Consider the following 11,477-nt stretch of genomic DNA (forward strand, 5'->3'; position numbering starts at 1 on the left):
TACATAAAATGTATAGAAATGGTAACTATTTTATGAGCTGTATTAGGAATCATTAACACCTGATTGACTGACCAAATTGAGACATCTGTTGACGTTTTTTTAAACGATGTGGATATTGGTTTAGGTTTGGGTTAAGAAATCATTTTCTAGAAACAGTATAAGTTTAATAATAACTAGTTTTATGGAATATATTATGATTAATAAAAACCTAATTTGAAAAAATGGGTCAGAATGTGTCTTGACGATATTGCAATTTACAACGATGCGGATATTGGTCAAGATTGGAGTAAATGGTTCCTTGGCGGCTGCTCTGTGACCTGCTGTAACGGGACCCTGTCAAGGATGAGGATGTGCTCTTCCGGGCATGACGAGGACTGCCCTGGGTCTGCCTTTGACACCGTGCGGTGCTCTAAACCACAATGTTGATGCAATTACACTTCTGAAATTACAAACGTCTGAATAATTGTAAGTAATTTAAGGTTTCCATATGCAAAATGTATATAAAAAATCTCCGTTAAAGTGCATTGTAATGACAACTATGTCAAAACTTAAGAAATGATCGATCAATGTGTTCGCATATATAAAGCTTAAACTTTTGATTTGTGTCACACCTTTGTAACATTCACGGGCCAGAGAGTGCAAAAGGAGTGCAAAAGATAATGATCGACCTTGTCATAAGAGTAAAGTAAACCATTTATTTGACAATCTGTTGCACCTGTGTTTAGTTATTTCATTTCTCTAGGTTTACTTTATTGTATGTTCAGCCAATTGATGAGGCATTACAGAATATAAGATATTAATGTGTTAAATATGTTCCTAATGTGTTTTATTTGGTCAAAAATTAATGCATTACAGTATAATTACTTAATGCATATGCAATATGTTGGACAAAGTGTCGTATTGATACCTGTCCGCATAGTAATTTTGTACATGACGATTTAATCTTCTTCTTAAGCTTCTGACATATCTCCGTTGTCATCTTTATTTATCTTAATGCGAATTAAAACAAAAAAGAACAAACTGACTCAATTGTTGTTTAAGAACACACTATTTTTCTACTGACATATACATTCATACTCATAGATTTGAATGGCGAGGATAAAGTATACATTTATCTTAAATATCTTAAAAGTGCCAGTACACAACTTTTCGCTGTTCTTTAATTTCTATATGTTATATGCTTGATCTAGTTTGTCAGCAAACAAACATTCTATTTTTATTAGAAGGTGTCTTATCTGAGTGCTATAAATGTTTCTAGTTTTCATGTGTTGGTAAATTTGACGATCTTTACCTTAAAAAAAGAGTTTTTAATTTCGGTTTGCTAGAGAAACGAGTGTAACATTTTATTTGTGTGTGTACTCGTTTTTGTTGGTAAATTGTGGTTTAAGTAACCCGTCCTTGATTTGTGCGGTACATGTGTTGGTCAACATGCCTATGTACATGGCGAATCGTCGTCCTTTTTTTCCAAGTAGGCGTGAACCTTTTCCCAATGTAATAAGTACGCCGTATTCGTTTCCATTCATGCCTGTACATCCACCATAAGTGTAATATATCACTGTAGTTGTCGTTGAATACATGATACATGAAATGATGGTGACATTAATATAGGATACTAATCGCCTGTCCATTTATTTATTCAACGTGATTAAACAGCCTTTCAAACCTAAGCATGACAATTATAATCATATTGTTAGTACTTTCTTTGATTTAAATCAGTAAACTTATGTTGTATTAACCTTGTTATTGTTTCACCTATTTTTGACATTGACGAAGCATGAGTTTACATCTGTTATATGGTTCTCATAGTTTACATAGTTCGCACTTAAATGTCTTTGAAGTTAAATAATATGTTTATTGCAACTAAGTTGAGTTATAAGGACTGTGTGGCCCTATAACCAATCTTTGCGTGTGTTTATGGTGAACTGGGCAGATATCCCATGAATATACATAGATATGTCCGTATCATTAAATATTGGTTTAAGATATGTAGATCTAAAAATATCATTATTAAAACCATATATGATTTTGCCGTCTCAGTTTATCAAAAAGGCTGCCATAATTGGATATTTAATGTTAAAAAATGTTTGATGACTATTGTTTTAGTTATGCATTTGATGATATAAATACTATTAATTAATATTGAGATTAACTCATTTGTAGAGGAATTTAAACGCGGAGTATATGATAACTTTACACAGGACTGGTATAGATCGTTAAATAACAGTTCGATGTTAGATGTTTATCGAAATTTTAAAATCAATTTTGAATACGAGTCCTACTTAGACATTTTACCAAGAAGTATGAGATACTTTTTCACCAGATTAAGATTGTCAGCCAATCCACTACATATTCAAACCGGTCGTTATGCAAGAGACGTTGCTAGAAATCAGCGATACTGCATGTGTTGCAATTCGACCGATATTGAAGATGAATTTCATTTTATTTGCATTTTCCCGGCGTTTAAAAACATAAGAAAAAAATACATAAAAACATGTTGTTACAAAAGGCCATCTATGTTTAAAAATTTAAGTTTACTGAAATCGAATAAAAAATAGAACTTATAAAAGTATGCCTTTTTGTAAAAGAATCACTTAAAGTATGAACAAATATTATTAACGCAATAATGCTTTAAATGTTCATCCTCTTTTTCATTTACTTTTTTTTCTTTTTTTTTCTGTTGTTTTTATATATATTTAATTTGTACTCACTTCACTTTGTTAGCTAAATAAATGATTTGTAAATATGTGTAAAAACTTTGTGCCTATCACAATTGAAATTGTACTGTTTTCACTATGTGTTGTTGACGATGTACATTGTACAAGTCATAATAAACTGTGTGTCTGTTTGTCTATAATGAAAAAAGACAATTGATGTTACTATTGTTTGTCATAATGAATGCCTGACCGATCAGGTAGAGTATATATACATTGTTCAATTCAAGTTCAATTGGCATAATTGCTGTTGTTATCCGTTACAAATTCCACGTCGCTGTTCAATAGTTTTATAGAACACATACTTTGCCTTCGCCATTAGTTTGAAGAAGCATTTTCTTCAAACTTTGAATGAAAAGAATCAAATGGATATCAAATGGAAATCCAGTTGCAAACTCAATAGATCATTTTTCATCCATAACCCGTAAGTACTTTATTTGAGGCAGATGAACGAATGACCCACATGGACACACATCACAAAAATTGCCACCAAAGAATGAAATTAGGGTCGCCTTATTGAAGGTTCAACTGAAGGCTTAGCAGTGGCGCTCCATTTTTGTGTTTGTTTTAGAAGCCTTATTTTCTCAACTACATGTATGTATATATTCAATTAAGAATAGGTATCGGTACGATCATGTGGCTTAATCGGTTTTTCTTTGCTTGTTCATTGGTACAAACTTGTGTTTGATACACTGCATACAACTGTCCTAGTGACACGAATGACACATTATCTTTATAGAACACATGAAAAACGTGACGACTTTTGCCTTTCTCGTTTTTGATAATAAAAGTATTCTCAATTGGAGCTTCGTTCTGGATTCAATTCAAAAATAGTTTTAAACGACGTTGAAAAGAAAGCCGGAACAGACACTGGTGTCAGCGCCTTTCAGTCAGCAGACTTGAATGTTCACAATGCTTATATTATTGGAATTTCTGATTTATTTCAGTGGGACTCTTGCATTGGTTTAAGGTACGTCTAGTACTGTTAATAATAACCTCACGCGTTGATTTGTGCTGAATTGATCTGCATTCACGCAAAAATATATTTAAAATAGATACATGGTGTTATATTAAAACACACAATAATAACAAACAATAAATGTTACATCATTTGGTTTTGATTAAATGAATGTTAAGTAATAAAAAATATTTAAATAAATAAATTCCGTACATTATACGGTGTTTGCATATTTATTTGACAAATCTAACAATGGTACCAACATTGTACGTAGCATAACTTTATGACAATAAGTGATACCAAACGCTGAATATTTCCAGTTTTGGTACAGCAAGATTGATTTTATATTTCCGTCGTCTGAACATTTTCATGTCGCAGTATGTCCGTTCAAGCCTGTGGACCTAATCTCCGTCCTTGATGGCTCTGGCAGTGAAGGTAAGGTAAACTTCAGCAAACAATTAGCCTTCGTTTCGAAATACACTCATCAATTCGAAATCGGACAGAACAAAACTCGCGTTTCCTTAGTGACTTTTGCGTCACAGGTAAAAAATGAGTTTTACTTGAACAGATACTATGACAGCAGCAGCCTTACCCATGCAATTGAGCACACGCATTATCCAAACGGGGAGACATTCACCAATTTAGGTAAGTTTGTTAAGTTTTCCATTTCTTCCAGATAACACAGTTAACCATTTTGATGCAATCAATTTAATATCATTTATAAACACATTGGATAGCTCTTTTTTAGTTGTTTCTGTCCTTCAATAGTTCATTCATTTCTAGCACTCGACCATGTTCGCCAACAAAGTTTGTCCCCAAACCATGGCGCTGAAAGGAGCATTTCAAAATTTGTGTGTGTTCTTACGGATGGAAGGTCCATAGACGAGAGCGCAACAAGAACGGCGGAACTTCAGTTGAAGGTTCTCATGTATACTATTTTTCATATGAAACTTACGATTTTTTTACAATAAACAGGTTACTTGTCCTTTTGCATACGAAGATATATTCAAAAACATTATGGTTATATACGTATATATCGCGCGGTTGTTTATAATGTTTATAGAACGTTCCACACCAAGAAAAACTACGTTCACGTTTTAACGTTAATAATACATACATTTAGAGCGTCTTTTTTCTTATTTAAATTAAACATATATTGAATATTCTTTCATGTTACTTGTATATGTTTAATAAGGACAATATTGTTTTTGGGAATTATTATACATGAATCAAATGAGTAGAGGGAGAATATATTAACGTTTCGTGATTTTGTTAACTTTTCGACCACATCTTTTTTATTTTATTAGAAAGATCCAAACGTCACCGTTGTTGCAATTGGCATTGGAAACGCTGTTGATTACAATGAGCTCCTTGCTATCGCCAGTGATGCCAACCACACATTCCGGGTCGCAAACTTCAACGCTTTAAGTTCAATCAAAGCAGAACTCACTCAGAAAACGTGTAACAGTAAGAAATATTGTAACACACGCTAAATGAACATTTGATGTTCGTAAGAGCATGTTGTGTTAGATTTGTAGGCAATCGGTAACTCACATAAAAATGGATTGTAGCAATAATTGCTTGTCTAGTTATGTTTTTTGAGTTGCATCGTTTCTAAGTTTCAAACATTTGTTGGGTGATAGAAAATCTCCAGTTTGCAGTTTGCAAAGTATTCAATGTTAGTTAAAAACCATTAATTAAAGTGTTTTATTAAGAAATTAATAATTTAATTTGCTAAATTGAATATATATATATAAATCTTGCTATCAGAAATCAGTATTGATGACAAATTTTTAATTTTTTTTTTGTTTTTTTTTTACTATATGTTCTCTATATTTTCGGTAATTGGTTCGATATACGTATACCGGTAAACAGTAATATATATCTAACAATAAAATTCAATGATGCCCATTCACGTTCACATCTTTGACGCCGAAATAAGCGTGTACGACGTTATTTGGGGTCGTCGGTAAATCGATATGACTACAGTCGCAAGGGACAGAACGATACCGCACGGTGTCCAAACGGCCTTCTGCACATAGTCCAAGTACATATTTATTTCCTGTAATCTGTTATCACTGGCATTAAAATAATACTAATATTATTAGGCTAACATATGCAATTGTAATTCATATAATATCTTGCGAGCTTCGATGGTATGGGTCTCCATTGCGCTCACTGAGTATACATTCTCTGCCACTGTTATAGCCCCGACTATGTCCATGCGGAGTTCTCTCTCCGTTTGGCAAAATTAAAGTGTGAAAAGCTATTAACCAAATGCGTTTGAACGCGGTTAGTTTAACCCACCGTGCGTTTCGCTTTTCGCAAGCAGCACTGCATTGAAATTGCAGCTTTAAAACTCTTTGTGAACATTTGTAAACGCTCTTTGTGAAAATGTTTAATGTTGCATTTTTTCGTTAGGGCTGTTGGGTATGGCTTTGGTTTTGGATGTGGTCATGATGAACTGCACTACGTGATGAACATCAGCACTAGGGCATGCGTACTAAGCTCTTCTGCTTCTGATGCCGCTTTGTGTAACTGTATGCATGTGTGCAAACAGAACAGCACGTTTTCCGTTAGCCCATTTATGCCTAGTGTCAAGAAAACAGGACTTGGCAAACAGCGTAGACCCAGACGAGACGCGGCATGATGCGGCGTCTCATCAGGGTCTGCGCTGTTCGCTTCAAGGAATTTCTATAAGAAATATTCTAAATATATAAATAAATATACTAGGCATCCCTAATTTTGGAAATAAAAGTATCCAATTTAGAAGGATGTGAGAGTCCACTGGGCATAAATGGGTTACAACGCCTCACACACTGAAGCATCAACATTTTCTTTGCATGCACAGTCTTCTGGCAAATGTCTTATATTGCTTGATAAGCATAAGCTGGTGCGAGGTCTTTTCACAATGTGTCCTACATCAACATCACATCGTTGAAGAATATAAAGCAGGCCATATCAGAGTGGAAATCAACAAATTCATGTACGCCAGCGATGTTTGTATTCAATGCCTGGCTTTTATTTACTGGAATTGATGGACGGACGATACTTTCGCGCTCGTCATCATGATTGCTGCCATCACTGTTCTCAAGGATTTCACTCACAATGAAACGCACACGACTCTGTCACTGTCCTCAAGGATTTCACTCACAATGAAACGCACACGACTCTGTCACTGCCCTCAAGGATTTCACTCACAATGAAACGCACACGACTCTGTCACTGTCCTCAAGGATTTCACTCACAATGAAACGCACACGACTCTGTCACTGTCCTCAAGGATTTCACTCACAATGAAACGCACAAGACTCTGTCAATTGTCGGCGTAGTTGTTGGTACATGTATATAATTTGCTCTCATAAATCGCTTATTATGCACGTGTAGTCGCCGGGGGTCATCGCATTATTGTGAAAAAGTTTCTTAAGATTATACTTTCCAAATCCTGTAAAGTATCATTTCGCGTTAGTAGATTAAAACAATAATTTTCATTCAATAATGCAGTGGCAATGCAAGATTTAATTTCGTAAAAAAGATGCACATGCCAACAAACACATATAGAAATTTCTGAGATTCGAACGAGATTTGAGATACCTCAAACATTTAAAAAAAAATCTCTTTTGCTTTTCTTCCCGAGTTATTGTAACCGAGTAAGTAAAACAACGTTTTTGTGGTGTAATGTAATTCAGATATTATTGTTTTATATAATCATATAATTCAAGAAAAACAAATAGTCTTTCTTTCGCTCAATATGTCTACCATAAATATTTTCTTTTGATAATTATGAACCATATATGACTACCAAACAGACTAGTCTAACGTTTTTTAAACAAACATTTAAGAGGCCAGCGTGAAAACGTGCAAGAAATTTCATATATGTGTATGTTTGTTTTTCCACTATATTCTGCGATCTACCAAAGCCCCGTTCAATCGCTTACTCAGTGCAAAAACAGCGCATTACATATTAAAAACATAAAAGCATGTTTCAATTAATTCTCTAACATTATAACCTGTGACTAGATAGCAAACACATAATACAACGTAGATTTATATAGTATTACTGTTGTTAACTCAAGTTCGATAATTATCCCGTAAGCTTTAACGTTCCGAATGATATAAAGCACAAGCAAAAACAAACTCCTCACGCACAACTGCAAATTTATTGTTCGTTTAAAATTTAGAAATAATAAATATGACGATTAGCCGATGACGTCGTCATTGTCATTGATGATGGTTTTCTTCAGACTCAATTAATGTGCATTATATATCTATATGTTTTGATTGTTTGTCTTACCTATGTATGCAGTGCTTATTGTTTAGTTACAGTCGATGGTTCTTGGTCGTCGTGGTCACCATGGTCACAGTGTGACGTCACGTGCGCACATGGTCACATACATCGGACACGCACTTGCACTAATCCATCTCCCGCCCTCGGGGGTCAGAACTGCTTTGGAGCGAACCAAGAAAATAGAGTTTGCAATCTTGCAAAATGTCCAGGTAGATTTTTATGTACACAATCAATTTGTTTTGAGATTCATTGGAGTTTTTTGAGAAAAGAAGAGACAAAATATAATATGAAAACATCACTTTTATTTATAAATTAAAATTGTGTGCCTGTTTTTTTTTAAATATTTATGTATCTTAATTGTGTTATTTTAGGTACTTGTACATTAACAGTTTGGTTAAACATAATATATCATTTCATGGTATGGTCATTATTAAACACTATAATGTATTGTTAAATTTAATAATTCAATTTGCAAACATTGGAAGTTTTTCATTAATGTAATATATCTATCTGAAATCGCGAACACAATTTAAACGTACGCTTAATTACTCGGTAGTTCTAAATAGCAGATGGGCCGTCTCTTGATCACAAAGATAAAGAAGTATCTGTATGACAGTCTGTGGTTTCATTTAAAGAGTTATGAATGCATTGAGGTCAACTGTCGACATCGGCCTGACGCGGTACACATTATGATCAAATTACTGACAGTACTGGTATGACAATGCTTTTGAAGAGGATTGATATAAAAGCATCTATTTAAGTGTATCTACATCACCACAATTGTATATGTGAGTACGAAAATTTTAGGTAGGAACTAAATGGGTACGAAAATTTTGGGTACAAAAATTATGCCAAAAAAAATGGGTACGAAAAAATATTTGGTTACGAAAATAATCTGAGTATGAAAAAAAATGGGTAAGAATAAAAATTGGATACGAGCAAAAATTTGGGTACGAAAAAAATTGGGTACGAAAAAAAATGGGTACGAAAAAGGTAGGGTACGAACAAAATGGGAGTACGGGGAAGTAGCACCCGTGGGGAACTTGATCCATTTAGCGAAACTGGGAGGCAGGTTACATTCTCGATCAAATATAACAAGAAATATCTTTAAAAAGATAATCGACGTGCATTTTCTGTACCACTTATCATAAAAAACGTTATGTTACAGTAAAACGTTTGTGGGTTATAACATTACGTTTCAGCATATAGATTCAAAACTCGACATGCCATTTAATTACACCATGCTCTTTAATTTCACATGTTATCATACCAAACTTTATATTTCCTTTCGTAATTTAATGATGCTATGTGTACGGACGTGATGTCATATGCCTATGTGCATGAATATATATTTTTTCTCTTTGATTATTGTTTTTTTTCTCTAATTCAATAAACTAAGGCATGTCAAAATATTCTTCACAATGGCGATCTATGTAAAAGACCGAGCCAGTCCGATGGAGAAAGCTCGATTTTTCTAATCGGCATACCTCGCTGATTATCTTTGATAAAGGTATAGGAAGCTCAGCTATTAATAGGACAGCATATTCTGGGAAAAAGATTGAATAATAGTTTGAAAACGTTAATTTTAAATAAGTTATATTCAATCTAATATATGTTTATAGATCAATGAAACAGCTAAGCATTTTCTGTATTGTATTTGACATTTGTCGTGATTTGAGCACACCAAGCACATATATCATTTTCCAGGAGTTTGGTCACCGTTTGGTCACCGTGGTTCAATGACCAGTGCTCTGTGACATGTGGAAACGGGACCCTGACGCGTATACGTCACTGCTCCACTGGCCATGTAGAGGATTGTGTGGGAAACAGCAGCAAAATAGTTCACTGTCAGGAAATGTCTTGCAAAGGTACATTTAGTTTGCCGTGAATCGCCTATCACTGACTTTAAGAACGTTATGGTAGAAATGACAACTGAATAATTTAATGTCGTCTATCAAATGGGACGTCTATAAATATGTATACGCAGGTCAGAGGTTATTGTAAATTATTACTAAGGACTGCAATATTTAAGTGGATGGGTCCTGGTCGTCCTGGTCACCATGGTCACACTGTGACGTCACATGTGCACATGGTCACATACATCGGACACGCACATGTACGAACCCAGCTCCCGCCCTCGGGGGTCAGACATGCTCAGGAGCCAACAATGAAACAAGCACGTGCACGCTTGCACAATGTCCAAGTATGATTTTAGATTTCAATTAATCTAATATTTATTTAATTAATTAATTAGTTAAATAATAAACGTTTTCGATGAGATGTATAATGGATCATTAACACCGGATTACACTGAACACGTTTAGAAAGATTGTTTTGTAATTTTTAAACGATGTAGATATTTGTTAAGGTTGGAGTTTATAATTCAATTTATATTAAAGAAGTATAAGTTAAATAATAACTGTTTCGATGGCATATATTATGAATCATTATAACCTGATTTGACCGAACAAGAGTCAGAATATGACTGTATTGCGCTTTACAACGATGCGGATATTGGTCAAGGTTGGAGTAAGTGGTTCATTGGCGACTGCTCAGTGACCTGCGGTAACGGGACCCTGTCAAGGATGAGGATGTGTTCTTCCGGTCATGACGAGGACTGCCCTGGGTCTGCCTTTGACACCGTGCCGTGCTCTAAACCGCCATGCTGACGCAATAACACTTATAACATTCAAAATGTCTTAATAATATCAAGAAATTAAAGATTTTCAAATGCAAAATGTAGTTTAAAACATCTACGTTAAAGTTTGTTGTATTGTATTGTATTTACAGCTATGTCAATCTGTTAGAAATTATCGCCTTGATTAATGTCACGCGTTATGAAAAAAACGTATAAGACAAAGAATGTAAAAATGTTGAACTTAAAACAGAAGAACACGGCTATTTTGGAATTGTGTGAACGTCTTTAGAATGTGAGAGTGTTGGAAGTAGTCAAGTTAAATAGGGTTGTTTAGTATTAAGAAGTAATTAAAAAGTATATTTACATTAAAATGTATTTGCATGTGAGAAAATACACAATAGCTGTCAGAAATTGTATTCTCATGTTTTATAATGTTTCCGGCTCGTTTATAAATATTGTTAATTTCAGATGATCATTTAGAAATTAACACACGATAGTGGTGAAGTAATGCTTATGTCATTCTTAGTATTTCAATCCCTTCAATTAAAAATAATGGTAATTCTAGCAATTAATATTTTCACGAATGCTGATGTGATTTAAACCCAACATGATTGTGTTCGTTATTTCAGTACAACTTTGACTATAACTCTTTGAAAGTAAAAACAATTCGTAATATTTTTGACAACAAACAACAATAACTTTATAAGGTATGTCGTAAAGAAAAGAGAACCCTTTCATTCAAATTCAAATAACATTATTCAACAGTGTGAGGTATGCTGATACAGCTGAAAAGTTTTACTAATCAACTTGTGCTCTAAGAGACCTATGCAAATACACAAACGCTCAATAATTGTGACCGCTATTTCAATATTTCTTTAGGCT

At 34.1% G+C, this 11,477-nt stretch overlaps 1 protein-coding gene across 1 annotated transcript; it reads left to right on the plus strand.

Moving 5' to 3' along the window:
• The first annotated feature begins 231 nt into the window (after positions 1-231).
• On the plus strand, positions 232-10,695 carry LOC127880810 (collagen alpha-1(XII) chain-like). The gene is made up of 8 exons (XM_052428286.1): positions 232-399; positions 3,990-4,314; positions 4,453-4,589; positions 4,977-5,136; positions 7,990-8,166; positions 9,665-9,825; positions 9,990-10,160; positions 10,481-10,695. The coding sequence occupies exons 1-6, from the start codon at positions 232-234 to the stop codon at positions 9,712-9,714; spliced, it is 1,017 nt and encodes a 338-aa protein (XP_052284246.1). The 3' UTR covers positions 9,715-9,825; positions 9,990-10,160; positions 10,481-10,695.
• The last annotated feature ends 782 nt before the right edge of the window (positions 10,696-11,477 follow it).

The sequence above is a fragment of the Dreissena polymorpha genome, chromosome 1, assembly GCF_020536995.1.
Source record: "Dreissena polymorpha isolate Duluth1 chromosome 1, UMN_Dpol_1.0, whole genome shotgun sequence".
NCBI classification, from domain to species: Eukaryota; Metazoa; Mollusca; class Bivalvia; order Myida; family Dreissenidae; genus Dreissena; species Dreissena polymorpha.